This window comes from Electrophorus electricus, chromosome 11 (genome assembly GCF_041902795.1).
Source record: "Electrophorus electricus isolate QZ-2024a chromosome 11, ASM4190279v1, whole genome shotgun sequence".
Classification (NCBI taxonomy): Eukaryota; Metazoa; Chordata; class Actinopteri; order Gymnotiformes; family Gymnotidae; genus Electrophorus; species Electrophorus electricus.
The window spans coordinates 3,349,334-3,370,762 of record NC_137507.1 but is presented as its reverse complement, the minus strand read 5'-3'; the positions used below and the strand labels follow the sequence as shown (position 1 = coordinate 3,370,762).

General features: G+C 43.6%; 2 protein-coding genes across 6 annotated transcripts in view; one reads left to right on the top strand and one right to left on the bottom strand.

The window, feature by feature from the left end:
* fbxl7 (F-box and leucine-rich repeat protein 7) overlaps positions 1-21,429 on the bottom strand; it is a 36,952-nt gene that overhangs the window by 10,957 nt on the left and 4,566 nt on the right. The window contains exons 1-2 of one of the 4 annotated variants that reach the window (XM_027001259.3): positions 16,888-17,580; positions 13,441-13,530 (exon numbers count right to left, since the gene is read on the bottom strand). In XM_027001259.3, coding sequence (XP_026857060.1) covers positions 13,441-13,530; positions 16,888-16,924 — 127 coding nt within the window. In that variant the 5' untranslated portion in view covers positions 16,925-17,580. Of the gene's footprint in view, positions 1-13,063; positions 13,253-13,440; positions 13,531-14,295; positions 16,242-16,887; positions 17,581-21,429 lie in introns of those variants that run through there. The other 3 variants (XM_081722467.1, XM_081722468.1, XM_027001260.3) reach the window with 3 other exon arrangements.
* Positions 17,791-20,519, top strand: c11h7orf25 (chromosome 11 C7orf25 homolog). Of its 2 annotated transcripts, none has more exons than XM_027001262.3 (2): positions 17,791-17,907; positions 18,676-20,519. In XM_027001262.3, the coding sequence occupies exon 2, from the start codon at positions 18,692-18,694 to the stop codon at positions 19,997-19,999; it is 1,308 nt and encodes a 435-aa protein (XP_026857063.1). In that variant the 5' UTR covers positions 17,791-17,907; positions 18,676-18,691; the 3' UTR covers positions 20,000-20,519. The 2 variants fall into 2 exon arrangements, with proteins under 2 accessions (XP_026857063.1, XP_026857064.1); XM_027001263.3 differs by lacking the exon at positions 17,791-17,907 and adding an exon at positions 17,916-18,047.

Sequence of the window (21,429 nt, the reverse complement as noted above, 5' to 3'; positions counted from 1 at the left end):
TCAAAGTTCCTGAAAATCAACCAGTCATTCTATGTCACTTTAGGGTAACTGGCAAATAACAATTAGAATGTATGTACTATTATATTTACTAGACATTTATGAACACTATAGTGCGACAGCTAAAATACCTTCAAAACATTTCTAATGTATCCAACTTACTGGCAATGACAGAAAGCCATAGTGGCAGCAATGGATGGATAATTGTCCTTTAAACTCATGAAAGTTTCAAAATGCCAAAAGAGTGACTATCTCGGTTTAAAAAATGCGTGCATAAACAGTTCAATATGACAAAACCATCCCAGTTCCCGAATCCTCTGACCATAAGAAGAGAAGTGGGAGGTTTCACTGATGAGTCCTTTAAAATGGCAGAAAGGAATTCAGAGAATGCCACCGTGCCAATTAGCATATTTTGCATGGGGTTCCTGTAACCACTCACAGTTAGCACCCCTTCAACAACCATGCAGATAAACCGTCTACCGAACTTGCTCACAATAATGAGTAACACCCGTTTACGTGGAGACTGAACAGAACGGCAAGGACGCAAGAGATGTAAAGGGGGACTGAAAGATATTTCACCATCTCAGAAAATCAACAGCATCCCTGTAACCCCACCCCCCCCCCCCCCCCCAAAAAAAAAAAAAAAAAAAAAAACACAAGTACTGTTTCATCTCAGGAGAGTTCAGGGGTAATTGCTGTGGAACACGCACAATGCAGATTGGCACTTATCTTTAGACAGGACTCTTAAACGCAATCTGAGCAAAAATCTCCACCCTTTTGAAGGATGCAAATGAGATGTTTGGAGTAAGAGCTAGTTTCCATGTTTTCAGCAGACTCCCGAGGCCTTTATTACAGGTGAACTGGAGGTCACGCACACGCACACACACACACACACACACACACACACACACACACACACTCCCTCATCACACACACATTCTCTCATGTTGTTCACTTTTACAAAAATATTGTTCAGGTTTCCAAAAGACTCACAACCAGAAAGCCAAAATTTCAATATTTAAAATCTGAACGGAATGTACCCTGAGCTGAGAGAAAACCTAAATCAGTCAAACTCAGCTCTATTGTTCCATAGACCTAACCACTCACATTCACTCTGCACTGATATTTGAGCTTTTCTGTGAAAAAAAAATTCCCTGGATTTCTCATCCTCCTTACAGCTACAAGAAGCAGGAAGTGATGTCATGGAGCACGTTTCTTGCCATCACAGGGTCTGATCTCTGGCAGTAGACAGTAACCTGATCTTGCCATGATCCCCAGGAAGCTTGTCACATTTCGCAACTGGAGGCCCTGGGACGAGGGCACTGCATTTTCCCAAACGCATACCCCACCACGTCATGCCTGCCGGGGGGAAACCTTAACAAACGCCATTAATTCAATACAAACCGGTGGTTCTGAAGGAAAAAGCTAGACTTGAAATGGTTAGCTATGTGGATCTGCAGAGGGACTGGCTGTGTCTGGAGTTGACCCGAGCATGTCTGAACCAGCGCACACCCCACACCCACAACCCCCACCCAGGACAGACGGGGAACCTGCACCCGCCTCAGCTGTGTCCCATTCAGCTTCCAGCAAGGCATCTTGCTCTGATTAAAATGCTTCCCACGTGGCTCGCGCGAGATTCCTCTCGCTCACAGTGTTCGGGAACAGCTGCGCCCCCGTGTGCCCCCATTGCTGGCGCCCACATGGACAAATGACTCGCAGGCATCTCGCCGCACTCTGCTCCAATGTCTGACTCCGACGGGGCACACCTATTTCGCATTTACCCGGTGCCGAGGTCAGTCGCTGCAAAATGTCAGAGTCAGTCATCACGCAAAGGGACTGCGTCCAAACAAATCAAACTTTCTTTATCCTTTCTCGCAGCAGAGCAGTAAATCACTGGAAGAGAAGTAGCTAGACTGGGTTCTTCTCAAACTCCTTTTCCTCACGGTGGCTTGCGGGCAGAGTCTTCTACAAAGGACAGCAAGGAACGATAATGCAGCCAAGGTTAAATGAAAGCTAGTGCAAATGTCAACATGCTAACTGGTCTCACGGCTTTTGCAGTTAACCACACTCGCTGTTAACCACACTCGCAATTAACCACAGCAGTCTTTGAGCTACAGTAGTGCTGCATATTGTATCAGGTATCAAAGCAGTTGGGGCAAGAGTGCTGAGCTACGAGAGAGCGGGAGAGCTGAAGCTATAGGATATTCGGTTCTCTCTCTCCCTTCATTTGTTCGTCGCAGCATATCGTGGGGTCAGAATTCCCTCCCTTCCTCCTCGCTGATGTTTCCATGGTTTAATTATCATTGAGAGAAGCTAAGTAATTGTGTCACTGTAAATATCAGGGGCCCTATGACAAACCTCGCTTCTGCAGTGACTCATTCCAACAAGCATAGGATTTGTTTTATTAAATCAAAAACATCATGGGGGAAATATTCAAACATCTGGTCTATAAACCAGGGCTTTGCCACAGTAAAAGAGGCGAAAGAAAGGCCTTTCTCGTGTCCTCAACCCGTCCGCCTCGCCCTCTCTCTCCCCTCCCTGCTTTCTGGGGGAGCCTCGCTGCTGATGCACAGAGCAGAGCCAGATCTGGAAAAGCATTCTAGAGTCTGATCACTTTGTGTCCCAGGGACTAGAGAAGCATTCTGGAGTCTGATTACTCTGTGTCTTAGGATCTAGAGAGACATTCTGGAGCCTAATCACTCTGTATCCCAGGGACTAGAGAAGCATTCTGGAGTCTGATTACTCTGTGTCTTAGGATCTAGAGAGACATTCTGGAGCCTAATCACTCTGTGTCCCAGGATCTAGAGAGGCATTCTGGAGTCTGATCAATCTGTGTCCCAGGATCTAGAGAAGCATTCTGGAGTCTGATCAATCTGTGTCCCAGGATCTAGAGAAGCATTCGGGAGTCTGATTACTCTGTGTCTTAGGATCTAGAGAGACATTCTGGAGCCTAATCACTCTGTATCCCAGGGACTAGAGAAGCATTCTGGAGTCTGATTACTCTGTGTCTTAGGATCTAGAGAGACATTCTGGAGCCTAATCACTCTGTGTCCCAGGATCTAGAGAGGCATTCTGGAGTCTGATCAATCTGTGTCCCAGGATCTAGAGAAGCATTCTGGAGTATGATCACTCTATGTCCCAGGATCTAAAGAAGCATTCTGGAGTCTGATTACTCTGTGTCCCAGGATCTAGAGAGGTATTCTGGACTCTGATCAATCTGTGTCCCAGCCACCATACATTTAAATTAACCACACAAAAATGCATTACAAAAATCAAAAGTGGGAAATGGAACACACCGGTGGTGGTTTCATTTCTACTTTGGGGGGAACGTTGTTCACTCCACCCAACCTAACACATTACATGAGTAGTTTGAGCACAAATGATAGCATCCCACCAAAAACTACACCTATAGAACACACACACAGCAACGTGGCAGCAAGAGACATTTTTGAAACACAGGTGCATTTAATGTTCATTTCATAGCTGAAACTATAAGTGTAATCATAAGTGTTCCGACACTTCCATTCCAACATATGTTAATTGATGACTTCCACAGGTCTCATGTCAAGCGTGAGCGATAAGTTAACATGTCTGGAATATAACTCAAGCTGCTCTTGGCTCTCCGGTATGAAGCCAAGTACCCAGAGTTTTTTTGTGCAGGCCAGTTAGCCCCCTCCCACCCCTCTAAACCAGAACTGGCAAGTGTCCTCATTCAGGACCTTCAGTGTCCGTTACAGAGACCTAATCTCTACTAAGGCTAAGCACCAGGACGGGCTGCGCAGTGCTACATACAACATGTAGTGCTCATGTGATCATAGACATAATGCAATTAAATACGCTGGTTTAAATCACTACCACATGGGTCCCTGTAGAAGATTTCACTGAAGAGTTTACTGAATTCCATGTAAAGCCTATCAGGACTAATGAAATGAGATTCTCCTTGACGGCTATTACACTGTGTCATTTACGAACATCACTTTTCTACCAGCTTTACTTGGCCCACCTTAATATAATCCTATTAATATAATCCTATTCCAGTCTGACATCAAAGAGAACAAGAAGCTTACGCCGCCGCACAGCACATGGCCTCCTAAAGGGAAGCAATGACCTCATCAAAATCCCTTGTGCACAATAGTAATAGCTGTCTACCAACTTCCTGCTCGGTGCTCTAACTTCCCCCGTGCAGGAAACCAGCTTAGAGACAAAGATGCCCGTGTCGACCACAGAGGCATGGAAGCTTTACTTCTGAGTGTGAGTTTTGCGCCAAATAAACCACATATAGTGCAGTTCATAAAGAGCTGAGACGTGACACAATTCGTGTTGTTTTGGCTAAGATGACTGTGAAACCATGACTGTGAAAATTAGGAATACCCGTTTTTTCAAGGCAAACGTATGTCTATTCTGGGTAAACTATATAGCTATTATAGTCCCTTCTATACAGAACACTTCCCCCTCCATATTGTTATAGCTGACCACAGCTAATTCCACAGTTGGCTACCCGGGGATTTTATGACCAGCTGTGTGTCACTACTGTATTAGAACTTTATGCACCAGGGAAGTGATGGAAGTGTGCTATTCATATCTGGAGCTTGTTGCCGTTGTCTCTCAGTACGAGGACCAAAGTCGTGCTGGTATTTTGGCAAAGCCACCACAGGGCTGACAGAACAGAACAGAGCAACTGGAAACAGGAGGTAAACATTAGGCATGTCAGAATCAACTGCTTGTTACGCCGTTACAGAAAGCAAGAATGCAAAAGGATGAGTCTAGCAATAGCAAACAACCTAGCGCAACATAAGAGGCCGCAGTAGTGTATGGCGCAGGGATACCTTTTGATGTTATGGCCATCTTATTTACCAAAACCACAACACAAAAGGGGATTTTTTTTTTTTAAATAATAAGGACATTTATTACAACAATAAGAGTCTAGGCAATAAAGGGGGGAACCAATATAAACAAGGAGGAAAAGGACGAGTGGATTGGCACATGTTGACAAAAGCAAACAATAAAAGATGGGAGTAGAGAAAGAGAGGCAGGGCTGATGGCCCTGTGTGTACACCTCCTCTCAGGTGCTGGGATCCCCACCCATTACTCACTGCCTCTGCAGCGTCAGGCTAACAGGCTGCTAAACTGATCACAACACTTAGGTTAAGGCAGAAATATGTCAAAAACTACCAGAAATTGAAGAATATTTCAGCAACACATAGGGCCTACCACAAGAGGAAAACAACTTTTTAAGAACTGTGAAGAAAACCAGAAACTATTTGCTATCTAAAGCATAACAAACACATTTAAAAAAAACATTTTAAACTACACAAACATACAAAAACAATGGGAAGTTAATTAAATCCTTAAAGCAGCTTCTACTGCAAAGCCAGAATCCCTACTGCAGTGTTACTGCAGTGCACACTGTAAACCTGCTGGCTTTTCAAGGCCAGGCTAAGTGCTGATCAAAGTCAGGAAGGCTTCAGGTGCCCCAAAATAGTCCTTACGGTGGAGTGCACAATGTTTCCCTCCGAGAGTACTCCTCCAGTCATGGGTCATGTTTACTCTATCCTCCCCACATAAAAAAGCAATCCCCCTCCACTCCTGACTGACCTGGTATGACCATGTTTCTAACAGTAACAGTACACTGTGCTTTTTCTAATCCAGACATGCACAACTATGGTCCTGGAGGTCCGGAATCCAGCAAATTTGTGATTTTCCTGATCAACAAATTTGAATTCAGTCAGTTGTGCTGGACTCCTAAGTTAATTGTGCTGGAGTCCTCAGGTGGGTAGTTGAGTACAACTGCTCTAATCAGTCCAGTATTGACATATAGGCAGGCTGGTCTCTTATAAGCATAAATCTTTCCAACCTCCCTGGACGAAACCAATATAGGTTGGTTAATGTAGGATTATGGAACTGTACGCACAAGGCAACTTGATTAAGAAAAGTTACACTTTTTCATATGCCTGCAATGCTCACAAAAGGCGCAAAAAGCATGACAAGTATCTTATTCTCCCATGGTTTCTTACATTATAAAAAATTTCAGTTCTGGTTTTGAATAGTAACTAGAGATAAACGACTACATTAAAAGACAGGAATGCCAGTGAAACCACATTAGATAAATATCTCAATAAAAATGATTACAGTCTGCATAAATTGAAAAAACAAACAAACATAATTTGATATATTCCAAGATTCCATTAAGTCTTGTCTTAAAATATCCCAGCAAGAATATGTTGCTTATAAACCTTCTTGATGTACCGCGCAAGATTCTCATCAGAAATGAAACAGAGACATTTTTTTGACTTGACTCAGCTCCTGCCTTTGAAAAACCTGCCTTGCCTTCTGGATCGTCACTATCCACTTGTTGGTTTGTAATAGCTGGGGCTCTGGAAAGAAAAACACTGTGGTTGAGTATGTGTCTCTCATTAAATGCAATGTTCTGGCAAGTGTCTTCAGACATCAAAAGATCTTTCCATTTTTTAAAACCTCAATCAGAAATCGCTACAACGGCTGGCTAAGTTTCAGGACTGCTGCAAAAGAGGCCGCACTAAGTTCTAGCACTAAAATGTGCCAGGGCCACAGGGCCCAGCATGTGTGAAACTACAGCGTATTCATTAACACATTTTCAAAGCACTAACTCAAAGTGGCCATCCTCACAGGGGTCCGACATAAAGATCACACTCCACTCGTCAGCCTGGTCTTCTCCTCCCTCTTTACAGCCTTGGACAGTTCTGTTTTAGAATTTGTTGGCAGCTCCGTCTTCTGGCACGGCACAACAAGTGGGTTTACCCACTTCTCTCTTAGTTAAACTCAAACGCAAGGTTGAAACTTACTCCTGAGTTTCCATCTTCCCAAAGCAACAGGGCGTCCTCGTGAAGCAGATCTAAGACCCAAATGGATGTTTATAAAATATATTCGTGATCTGTGTTTCCCAGTTGCAAAGTTAAAGATTTTCCCTACTCCACAGAACATAACTCTACCCATAAAGTGCATGAGGTGATCAGGTATGCTATAAAGCAGTGCAAGTGTGACATATTGCAGTGCTCCAGGGCTAAGTCTAGCAATACTAAGTATGGAGTTATACAATAACTGACATGTGGTAGGAAGACAACACTTGAAAGTCCTCTCTCTTAGCAAATTCCTTCCCCACTGAGAAACCTTCTCACCTTTGTCGTAGCCATTTCTAGGCTCCCCCTTTCCACCTGTTTCCTCCCAGAAGCCAGTGAGATTTGTATCATTCATTTGTCATGATGAGCCAATGAAATTTGATCATTTGTCACGATGGGCAGGGCAATGGCAAGGCAGAAAAGTGTACTGTGTGGACATAAAAACTTTGCTTAAATGTGCAAGCTTCCTTCGGAAACATGACATCTGCAGTTGGACGGTGTTCAGCACTCTTGGTACATGGTCCAAATCGATGGAAAAAGTGAAATCTCTGGAAGGAGAAATTGATATATGTATACCTGTCATGTTTCTCCCCTGAAACTGAATTCTGTGGCTGTACTTGATAAAACACTCTTCCTCTTTAAAAACAAGACCCAGGGAACAAAAGGATAAAAAAGAAGACACAAGCTGGAGTTAGACTACATCGTGGTGTCATTCTTGGAGGATAATTTGAGGGCTCTCAAATCAAAATGGAGTCATTCCAGTGTCCATATGTACCATGACCTGGATTAAATCTTGTTTTTAGCAGTTATCTGCTGTTTTTTAAGAGACATACCATCTTTTCAACGAATATGACACCCAATAGGAATAGTTGGACAAAACAAAATCAAATTCACACAACTATCCCAAATGTAGTTAATCATCCAAGACATGCTTATTGTCTAAATTTTGATTATTTCTGTGAGTGACAGTGCTAACAATCTATCAAGGAAGATCTATACCCCCAGTTAGCACTGCACATGACCAAACACTTCAAAAGGCTTTGTAAGCAGCTTATTTGATAGAGCAGGTAGAACAAGTTACTGGTAGCACCACGGTCAGGGTTTCAATTCCCAAGGAACCCATGTACTGTCATTCTAATGAATATGGTCTGGATAAGATCATCTGACAAATGCTATAAATGTAGGGAATCTCAAATAGAGTTGATACTGTGGCCTCTCAGCCTGTCATGCATAAACTGAACACAATTCCAGCCTCTATAGAGCTGCTGTTGTGGCATGTAGCACCATAGTTAAGGTCCAAAACTTGTGTAAATTAGATTTTTCACCAAACTCTATATTTAACATACAAAACCACTATTCTAAATCTGCTGACTAAGCTCTGCCTCGGCATTTGCTCTCATTAAAACATGGATCTGTTCCTGGGCTTGCAAACTTAACACTCGCCTTCCCTTGGTCAAAGCGTGGACAGGTTCACAAGGCTGCATTTGGGTCAAAGCCAGTATTGATGAGTATTCTTCAGCACACGTTGTTGGGGCAGTCTTCTGGGTGGAACCTCAGAAGGCCTATCAAATTGCGCTGCATACCTTTTCAGCCATGATTCCCCTCCAAAACAAACTCCATGTGGAGCCAAAGAAAATTTGCCCAGACCATACGTTCCAGAGTCCTGATAATATAAAACCAGCACTGGCCTTCCAGAACCCATGCAATCTTGAGCTAGCACATGTTTCCCCAAGTCTGCATAATGCAGCACTGATCCCAGCTTTCCAGATCCAGGATAAAATGAAGCTAGAATGTTATCTGGAGTCTCGTGAGAAGGGGCGCCTTTCTACATAGCTCTATTCATGCTGTACCAGGCGTGCACTGCCTGGAGCGCAGGCAAGAAATCAAATTTAAAATCATGTCCAGAACTGCTGACTTCTTGCATTGTGACTATGCAGGCTATCTTTTTCCGACTGTGTGTGAAGTCTGCTCCGTGAAGTCTATTTACGTTTTGTGTAATGCAGTGTTTGCGCGCCATGACAGAACACCTCAGTGCTTTTCAGCTGCTATGTTTTAGCCCAGAGGCCAATATTTCTAAAAGGAGTCAGAGTGATTGTTTAAAGCCAGACACTATTTCTGACTGCCTGATTAATGGATGATTCATTCAAATGACTCTTAAATCTTGTCACACTGATGGCAGTGGCAGAGAGAGCAAATCAGCCATTCCCCTCCGATTATATTCATGTTGCGATTGTGTCCAAACAACATAAATGATGTGCAGTTTCCATCTGTGGCTATTTTCACATAGAAATACTTATTTGTAGTCACAATTGGCCTAGGATTCTCAAAAACTGAAATACAGAACAATACAAAGCAAGTGGGGGGAAAAAAAACTCGTGCTTATAATGCTTATAACTCATCTACATGCTTATAACTGACTGAACAAAGCTTCTGAAGACTGTACAGGGCACTGAGTAAAATCCAGTGTCAGTGGGAACTGGCTTTGACACAATCCCCATATAGCAGAGCAACAACGCAATGCTGTAAGGAATGTATAAAAGAAACATATTGCCTTATATCTGTTCTATGCCCCTCTTGAGGAACCTGATGCCTTGTTCCAAACTTATTACACCATGGCTTGCATAACCTCCAAAGCCCCCAAGACTGGAGCTCCTACTCAATTGAGAAATGTTTTTATATACAAATAAAAAACTTTTTTTTCAATTGTATGACAAATAATACATTTTGCTCCTATATTGGAAGAATGGCTTGAGAAACCTTGTAAATCTTTATCTGTTTTTGGGTAAACTGTGTTTATCTGTGTTTGGGTAAACTGACCACCTATTAGTCAAATTAAATGCTGAAGTCATAAATCAACTGAATTAAATAGTGTTGATACTGGGTAGACTCACTAAACTTCTTCATAGTTTGGTTTAACAAAAAGGCTCTGATTACCATCTACTTTCCATATCTGTTTTTGTACCGTAAAAGCTGTGCATGTAGAAAATATTGTATTAAATCTAAAAATAATCATATGTATACATAAACAGAAACTGAACTGGAATATGGGCAAGTGTGCTTTGGGAAAATAACCATCGGTGATGGTAAACTACTACCTTCCTAGTGGAGGATTTTGCATTTGTGTGTGTGTGTGCGACCCTTTCCTGCCTTCCACAGTGTGCAAATGTGTGCGTCTGTTTGAGTGAACTGCAGCTCAACCCTGACTCCCCCCCCCCCCCCCCAGCAGGCTCCAGACACAGAGCTCCGATTTCCATAGGAAACTCGCAGAGAAAACACCACGCAACACTATATCAGCCCACTTCCAGAGCAACACCCTCAGTACACAAGTTAAACACGGACCTGCGTTAAGGCTGCGGAGTGCTGGGATTTCCGTGGTGGATCCCTTTCTTGCCTTGCCCGGAGCACTGACCCATTGCAGTGAGATGCTAACCACTAACCATCACCTATAGCCTCTGCATGAAACAAAACAATATTTGTCTTAGTGGTACAGCCTGAGCCGAGCCAGTAATGAGGGCTTCTCCTGTGGTGAGGCAGCACACTCTCCCTTTAAATGCCTTCAGACAGAGAGAGTGAATTCCTCTGGCCTGACGCACACGCTCAGAGCCCCTGTCTCTATCACTGAGGGTGAACTCAGAGGCACCAAGGCTGTTCTGCAATAGTGGACCTGCCTCAAGCACGGCAAGTCAAATTGTAAACTGCTGACTGCCTTCGACATGTTGCTGTTTTCATTTGTGTAATACCCAGATTCCAGTCCGTTGTTAGTACAGTTTTGATCACACAGGGTAGAGATGCTTATGTCTTCCTGCAGGCTGGTGAGCAAAGTGCCTCAGCCACCATATGAGAGCCATGAGAGCTAACCTGGTTTTACAGTTCAGGAGTTTGGTCCAGAGAGCACATGTTGCCCAAAGATGTAGCTAGCATGGGGCTAATGATTGCTTCCAGCAGGGCCAGTGAGGCTCACCGACCTAATTACATCTGATAAAACCAATCCAAACTTGGCTTTCCAGTCCTCAGTGCTTTTGATGGACCTGGTGGAAAACCTGAAAACAAGAGGGCAAACATACCCTGGACAGGGGAACAACTCCTCCAAACAGCCACATTTTCTGGGTTGTTCCACTTTATGACTGATTTTACATTACAAGCACAAAGTAACATTTCTGTTGACTGACTGGTCTCCAAAACCTTCTAATCAGATTGACCTCCAGTGTAAACCATAAGTATTAATTTAAGATGGTTATTTTCTTTATTTAGGCTTTTAAATGTCACTCAGTTTTAGCAATATAACTAGCAGCATGCTGCATTGTATTACGAATGTCATGTAATAGTCTAGACTAGCAAAAAATATGTTCTCTGGGGTCCAAAGTCACATTCCAGGGACTAAAACTTTGCTGCTCCAAGGTACAGTTCACCGATGAACTTTAAAACATGGTTGCAGAGTGAAGATCAAAGCCAAACGACTACATACGGGCACAGTGGGGTCGAGGGAAAGCTATGGAACAGGACGGAATCAAATATTCCCAGCAAAGAAGTTCAGTAGACAGAGGTCCGGCATCGTTTTATTCCTGAGCAGCAGCTTTTGCCCATGCTCGGCATGCCTATACTCATACACCACATTTATAACTACCCTGAGCTACAGCAAGGGGCAATCAGCCTTGGCAGGTTATCACTAAGGAAGTGGCAGGAAAGGCCAAGCTCTTGGAACAATGCTATCAGCACAAGCTGACACTGCACTGCCCTGTGTCTGTCAGGCAGGTTACCACGGCAGCAGGCTTAGCGTAACATTCTTTTCTGTTCTGAGTATGGCCATGGTGAGTCCCGCAGGAGCAAATGAGCTCTTCCAGTGTGGCCATGCAGTAGGGTGGCAGATATGCATTAATGCAATCCCACGCCAGAGCGCTCTGTCTCAGTAAACACAGAGCTTTCTCAGTCTGTGCCTAGTTTGGCTAGTCACAGCACTCGGGTCCTCTGTGACTACGTAATCTTTAGGGCAAGCAAACACCCACAAATCCTCGTTTAATAGTTTGTATTTTATGCACTTTGCACTAAGCTGCATCCTTCTGTTCATATGACTCTCCACTGCCATAAATCGCTGTATGATGCTTCAGTGTGCAGCTGGCTGAAATGTGAGGGGGAGAACTCATTCCAGTGGGCACCCAGTCAAGTGGGTTTTCACATACTAGAGTCACAGGATGAAACCTGCAGTGAAGGTTTCAGTCATCCAAAGTTCTACAAAGCCAATGGGATCGGTTGTTCGGATCATGGAGAGGATCATGGATGATTCTGAGCAGCACAATCATGCAGTAGTAGTGAATCATGATATACTGACTGCAGTTCATCCTCATTCACCCCCTGTTAGTAAAAGATGGGCTCATAATAAACAATAATCTGCTCAGAGATGCAAAGTTTTTGTAACATGGGTATTGGGGGTATATCTGTGGTCAGCCACAATAATTATTTATTGGAGTTTAAGGTCAGTTCAGCAGTGCAGCACATACCAGTGGCCTCATCACCTGGAAATAGATGCTGCACACCACTGTGTCCCTGGCAGGCACAGCACAGGCCGAAGGTAGCCTAAGCCAGATGGGATAAAGCCTTGTTCTCTCCCCTTACTCTGACGCGCAGAGAGGTGGGCGTAAATCAGTTTCTCAGTGGACGTCAGCCGGAGCACTGCTCCCGACATTACTGTATTTGGACGGGGGGAGGGACAACGCCCATGCCACGCAAGAACAGGAGGCCACTCCAGCCTGTCGCACACACACACACACACACACACACACACACACACACACACACACACACACACACACTCGCACAGCCTGGTGCCCCTAACGGGTCCACCTCCTGGAGAACAGAGCTCCAGCTTCAACACACAACTCTCCCTGCCACATGCGAACTCATGGCCTCCTGCCTGTTTCCACACACCCCACGCTACTGTTACCACTACAGAGTTGAAAAGGGGGACATTTCTGCTAATTCTTCTGCCGATAACACACTGAGAAAAGCTAACTCTGAATATGTGCATGTGTTTCTGTCTCGTGTTTTTTTTTTTTTACTTTCAGATATAAGAGTTTGCTGCCTGTTGTGTTAGCAAAATTATGGACAATTTTCTTATCTGTCTTGCCAGAGTGGACTAGTGGACCAACACGTTTATTCTACTGATTTAAAAAAATCCCAGTCACCCTTGAACTCACCTTTATCACCAGATTTGAAGGGGGTTTCCCACAGCTGACCTCAACATCAAGGCCCACACATCCCAGCCTCCTGTCTTGTATTCTCTACCATACAAAGTCCCAAATGAGCGCTCCACCTCAGCTTTTTCCCACAGGCACCATTTCTAACCAGCACCAACAGGCAACTGCATTTCCTCCACTAACTGCAGACTTAATTGTTAAAACACAGAAAGGAAAAATGACACAGACAGGACTTCCAGAATGACCATTGTGCCCACTTTGATTTCATTATCACGCATCTAGCAACCCCCCCCCCCCCCCCAAACAGTCAACAAGGCAAAGAGGAGGTTAAAAAGAAAGGCAGTCCAGTGGCAGCTAATGAGGACCAGATGCCCTACCTTCGCTGGTAGCCGCATTCTTTGGAGCCTTGGCCGATGTCTGGTCCGTACTTGAACTCAGGTCGGAGGAAATGCTTGAACTGCCCTTGCCTGCAATCATAGAGAGAACCCGCAGGACACATCAAGACGCAACATCACTCACCAGCTTGGCACATATTGGTCACAAGGCAGGAGACAAAGGGGGAGAGAGAGAGAGAGAGACAGAGACAGAGAGAGAGAGAGAGAGAGAGAGAGAGAGAGAGAGAGAGAGACTTTGTGTGCTTATGGTACACATTGCATAAACAGTAGCTTACTAACACAGAGAGAGGAACACTGTGCAACATTCCATAGTCTTATCCAGCAACATCTACAAAAACTAACCAATGTATGCCTTGCATTCTTTTTTTTTGGTTCATCTCTTAAATTAATAATCCAGGTGCCTCCCAAAGACCATCTAAAACCTAACAGCAACAAGTCTGACCAATCAACTGAAATGAGTCACAGTGCTTATATAATTCCGGAAGGATCTTGTGATCATGAAGGCCCTCTGATTAATGATATATATTCAAGGAAGTACTGTAGTTTCATTGCTGTTAAAAGAATTATATGAGGTTATACTGAAGCTTACATTACACTTGGAACCACCAGTGACACAATGATGGAGTGGTGTAAGTGCTCCTCAAAAACGAAGAAAAAGAAAACAGAGATTGAGACTCACACTGAAGCCCCATCACCAAGAAATATGTTTATAGCAACATTACAAGTGCAAACACAACTAAAGCAGACATGAGCTTTTTTATTTTACCATACATGGTCTGACAGGGGGTGCACTCACAAACTGAGAAAAAAAAAACATGCTTTGCTATGTAAACAAACCTGTTTTCCATGAAGCTGTCTCAAAGTGATATCAGTGCGTTAAAATTGTGAGCGTTCATCAAAATGAACAGCAAATCCACTGTAACCCGGAGTCGCTCGCACTGTAGCCCCTGATTTTGTATCTATATCACCAGCATTGTTTATTGTCCGTTGTCCCTGAAGAAACGCATTTGTAACTATAGACTCCGGATAGGCGTGAGTTTGTTCCCAAGGACGTTCTACTTGTAAAGCTGATGGATGGGTTCAAATACATGTAGCTCTGAGGTGTGGACAAGTGCACACTAAACTGAACAGGCCCAACAAGTCACAGGCCAACAGGACCACAGTAGTTAGGAGGAAAGCTGATTACAATCATTCATTAGCAGCAAATAATATGTTCAAAATGATATCTAGTTCAGGTACACCCTACACCCTCAACAAACACCCTACATTAAGCATACATGTAAAAAAAAATGATATAAAAGAGAAACCAATTACTAGTTATAGACAGAACTATACAACTTTTCATCACATTATTAAGTTATTAATTATGCATTCTCATGCATCTTTGCTAATATGACATATTATTCATTATCCATGTATTGTGTGGTTAATGGCAAAACACAGTTTAACTACCAAAACCATTTAACTATAACTGTAATAAGAGCAAGTACCACTTGCACCAACCAGGATGAAATGTTTGGAAAGGTTGTTTTGCTTTTATATTGGATGATTTAATATACCATCAATGCCCAAGCTAAGCTGCTAACAGTTTGGGGGTTTGGGAAAAACAAGTTGTTCAAAAATGTGTTTTATCTCTTGGGTGTTCTACTGATATCTTACAAAATCCAGCTGTTTCTTCTGATTGGCACACCTGACTGCTGCGAAAGCAGCATTCCAGTCCCATTGCTACAAAGGTGTATTGCTTCTGTCCTTGCTTGTCAAAAAGAATTTGAAGGCCTCAATAACACGGCCATTATTTTGAGTTGACTGAGAGGTAATACAAGCTTGTCTTTGCTTTCCTCTTGGTGGCTTTCATGATGCCAGGGCAGGGGCTATACTGCAGTCCATCATACTAAGACTGCAGTTCAGCTTGGGAAAGCAAGTTAAACAGCTAGCAAGTCACTAAACTCCACACTCCAGATCCTTTTCAATCTTGAAACTGCTGTAAATAGTGTAATGTCAGAATGGAACGTGTGAATTTTGGAAATTCCAAGCTCAGTAGTACCACCTTTGTGGGAATGTATTGGTTAGCTCCCTGACTGCCAGTTTCCAAGGCGAGCCAAACTTGAACCTTTCCAAGAAATCCTCCATGCTTTAGTGTACCACAAGGCTGAACACAGCAGAGAAATCATTCTTGGGGTGAGAGGTCTCTGGCATGAGTGCTGATGGTTGAGAAATGTTCCAAACACTATTTTAGCCAAAATGCCAGTCATCATATCCAGCATTCAATGAGTCAGTGCCTGTCTTCACTGGATGAACATGACTAAACACAGTAAACATTTCTACATCAATCCATACCTTGAGAATTCTCTTACAGGTCCTAACACACCTGATCAAGGTACTGACACTTGATTGCCTGCCCTAGGTGGACTGGCTGGGTTGCTCTGGGGACTGCATCGAAACCTACTGTATGTGCTGCAGAAAAAACATGGTAGCAAAACTTAGCATTATGCCATACATCTCACATGTGGTTTTAGAACAATTTAGAGTATTCGTACACATCTTAGATGGACTTGTTTATAGCTACCACTTGTTAGTATGTATTTATTTAGTCTTTGCTCAGAGTTTCTCACTTGCAACAGTCATGTTCAGAGAAACATGTGGTCTGTTTTCCTTTTCTGTCTTGTAAAGTTTATCTGCTTTTAGAAACTATTTCTGATTATGTGTAGTGCATGCGGGCAGAAATATTTAGGTTTCAGCAGTGTGTAGGCAGTTTGATCTTTCTTCTTTATACAGGTGCAAAGTTAGAGAGTACAACCTCTTAAATTAATTCCCCCCCCCCCCCCCCCATCACTGAACAACTCACTATTTGTTTGTTTATGTGCCTATACTTTTACCCCTGTGTTTCGGCAGCATGCATATTTCACAAAAAAAAGAGAGAGATCAATCTCTAATTTCTACTATTATAAGTGTAAATCAATTGTTTGTATGCTTAATTCATATCTTTAGCTGTGCTCTTCCAGTGATGATGGCATATGCAAATTTAAGACCACAATCCAGAATCCCATAAGCATGACCTCTGGTGTACAGCCTGAAGATCTTAGCAAGTTCTCCAGCATCTGTCTAGTCTACTCACTTCTACACACTCCTACAGTTTGAATGAGTTAAAAAAGAACTACGTCTTGCATCATTACTGTATGGCCGTGTGATTTTAAAAAAAACGACAGTAGAGAACAGAAAACACCGATCTAACCGTTCATCTTTTAAATGTGCATAGAAAACGCGAGTTGGATGTACGACTGCGAGCAAGTTGTACGTCGAAGACCCCATTGCCGTCTTGGCCGCTGTTGTCCACAAAGAATAAGGAGGAATATGACGTTGCATCAACTATGGCTGCGGGACGCACTGTACACCCAGAACGAAGAGCTGAAATCTGGGTTTGCCACTCACCTTCACTCCCACTCTGTTTGCCATTGTTCGCACCCATCCTGGGGAATGCATAATCTACCGACTGACCTCCGTAAAAGTATCCATAGACATGAAATCAAGAAAACCGCAGAAAAGTATAAAGTAAAAAAGAATAAAGTCCACCGCTAGCTGCTTCGATCTTCTCCGTCCTTTAATAGACTTCAGAATGTTCCATAGCGGTACGGAGCGGTCCGAAGGTTGCGATTTGAAATCCTTTTAAATGCATAATCGAATTGACTTAGAAAGTGTCCGGACCTTCCCCATGTTAAAATAAATCGAGTTCCTGACAGACGGCGCATAATCGTGGAGTGGAGAAGAGTGGGATACCAGATAGGAGACTTGTTGCGTCAGGACCGCGCATTCAGGGGAGAATGCGTTACCGTGCGGGCACCTTAGCGCCCGTCCACAAGAGGCAATGCGGACTGGCCCCGGTGCGCCTTTTTGTAGTCCCTGATACTCTCCACAAGATGTAGTTTATAATTTAAGAATCGGCCATGAGGTCAAATACAGACCATCATTTTAATTGTATTGCCCCGAAAAGTAGAGTGTACAGTTTCAGCCCGTCTTGCAGTTGTGTGCCAAAATATGAAACAAAATGCGGAATGCGAAATTTTATCAGACTGAATAATGTTATAATAAAGCCAAGATTACTTTGTCTTCAAGTCGGTTCAGTTGAAATTCTAAAATGTTTTACAACCGTTGTCGCTTCGCTTAATCGGAATCTTTGATAGGCCCCCTGCTGGTGTGTGTGTGTGTGTGTGTGTGTGTGTGTGTGTGTGTGTGTGTGTGTGTGTGTGTGTGTGTGTCCATATATATATATTATTTTAGCAAATGTCTACGCAAAAAACCTAATCCTAATGACATTTTGCAGAGGCACTTCGCGCCATGTCTTAAGCCCGTCGCTAGGCGGCGGAATGCGCGATGTAGTGAAGTTCTACATCGCAGTCGAACAAGTCGGCCGCCGCGGAAACCAGGGAAGAGTTAAGCTCGTGGATGTCCGCTGTATGTGTTTGAAATGCGTTGTAATTTCACGTTTTATTTGTCCATTTCTAACATGAAATATGTAGTTACCGTCGTAAGCGTTTTCGTAACTTTGGTAAGGTGGTTTTGTCCCCGCTGATCAGTGCTAATTGGGGTCAACGGTAGGTTAGCTAGGTTAGCCGTTATCTACGTCGCCATCGCCTGCTACTTCAGAGCCATTAGTTCTGTCATTAAAGTGTGGATTGTCATTGACAAGTTATACTCCTAAATTACAGTCTTTTCTTTTCAACAGTATAACTTTTTTTTCCAAACCAATTGTGTATCATAGTTTTAACGGCGATCATACACAATCCTTTTTTTTTTTTTTGCTGTTGTTCACTTATTTCTTTCTTTATTTTGTCAGTAGCCCTTGCAGTCAGTGAATGGCATTGGTTAGCTAACTACCAACATGGCAACAGCTAATTGCTTTAACAGTTGAATTTCTTTCATGTAACAGACTAGCTAAAAAACACTGCATTAACGAATGATAAGCATATATGTAAGGGTGGGTAACTTGGGCATAAATGTGCTGCTAAATAAGCATTTATATGGGATGCTTACTAAATCTTTTTATTCTATTCCCCTATATATGTTATAATTAGAAGAATAGCTAGGTGGATGTTTTAGATTGTGTTAGATACTGGAGCCTCTAACAGGCGGTTTGGTAATACACTCTTGGAACTTTAGTGTTTTGGTGTTGTGTTCCGACTCAAGACTCTAACCCTAACCCTGCCCTTTTTTGTGCTCAAGGAATGATGTGCCAGCTATGGCCACCAGCCCAATGCTTCAGGAGCGAATCAAAGCAGCCAAGGAGCTGCTAGTGCGAGTGGATCTGCTATGCAGCCGTCAGGCCCGAGAGGTAGAGGGCCGTGCCAAGCTATGCAGCAAGCTTCGCGCCGAACTCAAATTCTTGCAGAAGGTGGAAGCTGGGCAGGTCGTGATCAAAGAGTCTCACTTGCAAAGCACTAACCTCACCCACCTGAGAGCCATCGTTGAGTCCGCTGAAAGCCTAGAAAACATCATGAGTGTTTTGCATGTGTTCGCGTACGAGGGCCCAGATGGGCAGAAGCAAACGCTGGTGGTGGATGTGGTCGCCAATGATGGACACACGTGGGTTAAAGCCATTGGGCGGAAAGCAGAGGCCTTACACAACATCTGGCAGGGCCGGGGGCAGTATGGGGATAAGAGCGTGATCCGGCAGGCTGAAGATTTCCTCGAGGCCAGCCGCCAGCAACCTGTGCAGTACAGCAACCCTCACATCATCTTTGCCTTCTACAACGGTGTCTCTAGTCCCATGGCTGACAGGCTCAAAGAGATGGGCATCTCAGTGAGGGGTGACATTGTCGCTGTAAACACAGTTGCAGGTGGAGGAGAGGATGACGAACGGGCAGAGGAGGATGACGAGGACGAAGGCGAGGACGAAGCTGGTTTCGGAGAAGACGACCAGGAGGAGAATGAGGCTGTGGAGGAGGAAGATGAGGACGATGACGCTGACATCATGCACACCTGTGTGGACCGGGACACCATTGTGGCCAGCCTGGCTTTCCCCACTGAGGTGAAGGTGGACGTATGCAACAGAGCCAACCTAGATATCACCACGCTCATCACGTACGTGTCCTCGCTGAGCCATGGCAACTGTCACTACACATTCCGCGAGCAAGTGCTGACAGAGCAGGCCGCCCAGGAGCGCCAGGAGAAGGTGCAGCCCAAGCTCGATGCATTCATGCAGGGAAAGGAGCTCTTTGCCTGCCACTCAGCTGTCCACGACTTCCGTGTCATCCTGGACACGCTGGGTGGGCCTGGAGAGAAAGCCCGGGCTGAGCAGCTCCTGGCCCGGCTCACAGTGGTGCCAGACCAGCCATCAGAGCGCACGCAGCGCCTCGTCACCAGCTCCAAGGTGAACCGCAGGTCACTCATGATCTTTGGCACTGGCGACTCGCTGCGCGCCGTCACCATGACTGCCAACAGTGGGTTTGTGCGCGCAGCCGCCAACCAAGGGGTGCGCTACAGTGTGTTCATCCACCAGCCACGTGCGCTGACAGAGGGCAAAGAATGGAGAGCCACTCCAATATGAGAAATGACTGAAATGCAATGAAACGGCACAGATCATACAAGTGGAATAACGTGCAATAGCACTTTAAATGCAAGAGATGAACAGGCCCGTTATATTCTGAGTTTAAAGTGAAACATTTGCAAGAGGCGCCATTATACAGTTGTATGTAAGTTGCACAACTGGCTGCTAATAAGGGCAGTGTGAGCTGCATTTGGGTTAACCCTTTACAGGATGTTCTGTTTCTGTGAGCTCAGTGCCTCAACCATAGCCTGCACAGATATCGAATGTACCAAAATGTCATATCAGCAGAAACCTATATTGTGTCAAACAACAGATACTGTACACTGTGTTTATATCGTATATGGTGACTTGTCTACAACAAAAAATTAGCTTTTATTTATAGTTTCCCCCCTTGAAATTTTGGTTTTCCAATCTGTGTACTTTGATGTGTAACATTTAAGTTTCTATATCTACCATTGGAACATTTTTCTTTTGCATAAGAATACATTGAGAAAGGTTAAAATAAACATCCATGCAATTACTAACATGTTTGCTCATTTTATCGTGGCCTTGGCTAGTTTTGATTAATGAACTTGTTATAATGGCTCAGTGTTTACATTGGTAATTTAACATTCTCATTAAACTATTACAATTGGCTTTTTAGGCATAGACACATCCACCAGCTCTCAAATCTTGTGAGCCTAGTGCTTTCCGCATAGAAATTTAACAATAAAGCAGACTGCCACATCTTACAGCTTACATAATCAATAACAGCAAAACCTTTAAATATTACAAGGTTTCTCAATACTGCTGTGCCATTTGGTATGGAATTTCATCAAGGCACACCTTGTACTTCAAATGCATAATTCATTAGTGTCTTGAAAAATGCATTTATCCTTCACCTTATTGCTGCATATTTTGATAGTGTTTCATGTAACTAAAACCATTTCTTAAGTAAAGGGACCTGATTGAATAAACAAAACTTTAAAAGGAATTTATTCACATTAAGTTAGAAGCACCCGGTAAACATCACACCCTTTGTTCTGGAAACTCAATTCTTAATTAAACATGAAGTGCAGAACTCAGGACATCTCAAAGAAGTGTGGCTTGCACCACAAACAACATCTTACCCCTATTCATCCCAACTCTGTTTGGCTGCAACATTTTTAGTTATGCCTATTGGGATGCCTTTACCCTTTTAGTGTTGCCTCCTCAGTCTTTCACTCTGGAAGAATGTTATGCCACTGCTGTCTTGCTGTGCTTTAGCTGTGGGCTTGGATACTATGGGACAAGTCTGTCCATTGTTCTGAATCTTAGATGAATGTGCTCTAAATACACATTTACTTAATAAACACTGTAGGCGTAAACAGAAGTACATTGCAGAAAATAACATACAAATTCAGCATTTTTATGGCACAGTCCATGGTTAAACCAGTGCTATAACTGTCTTC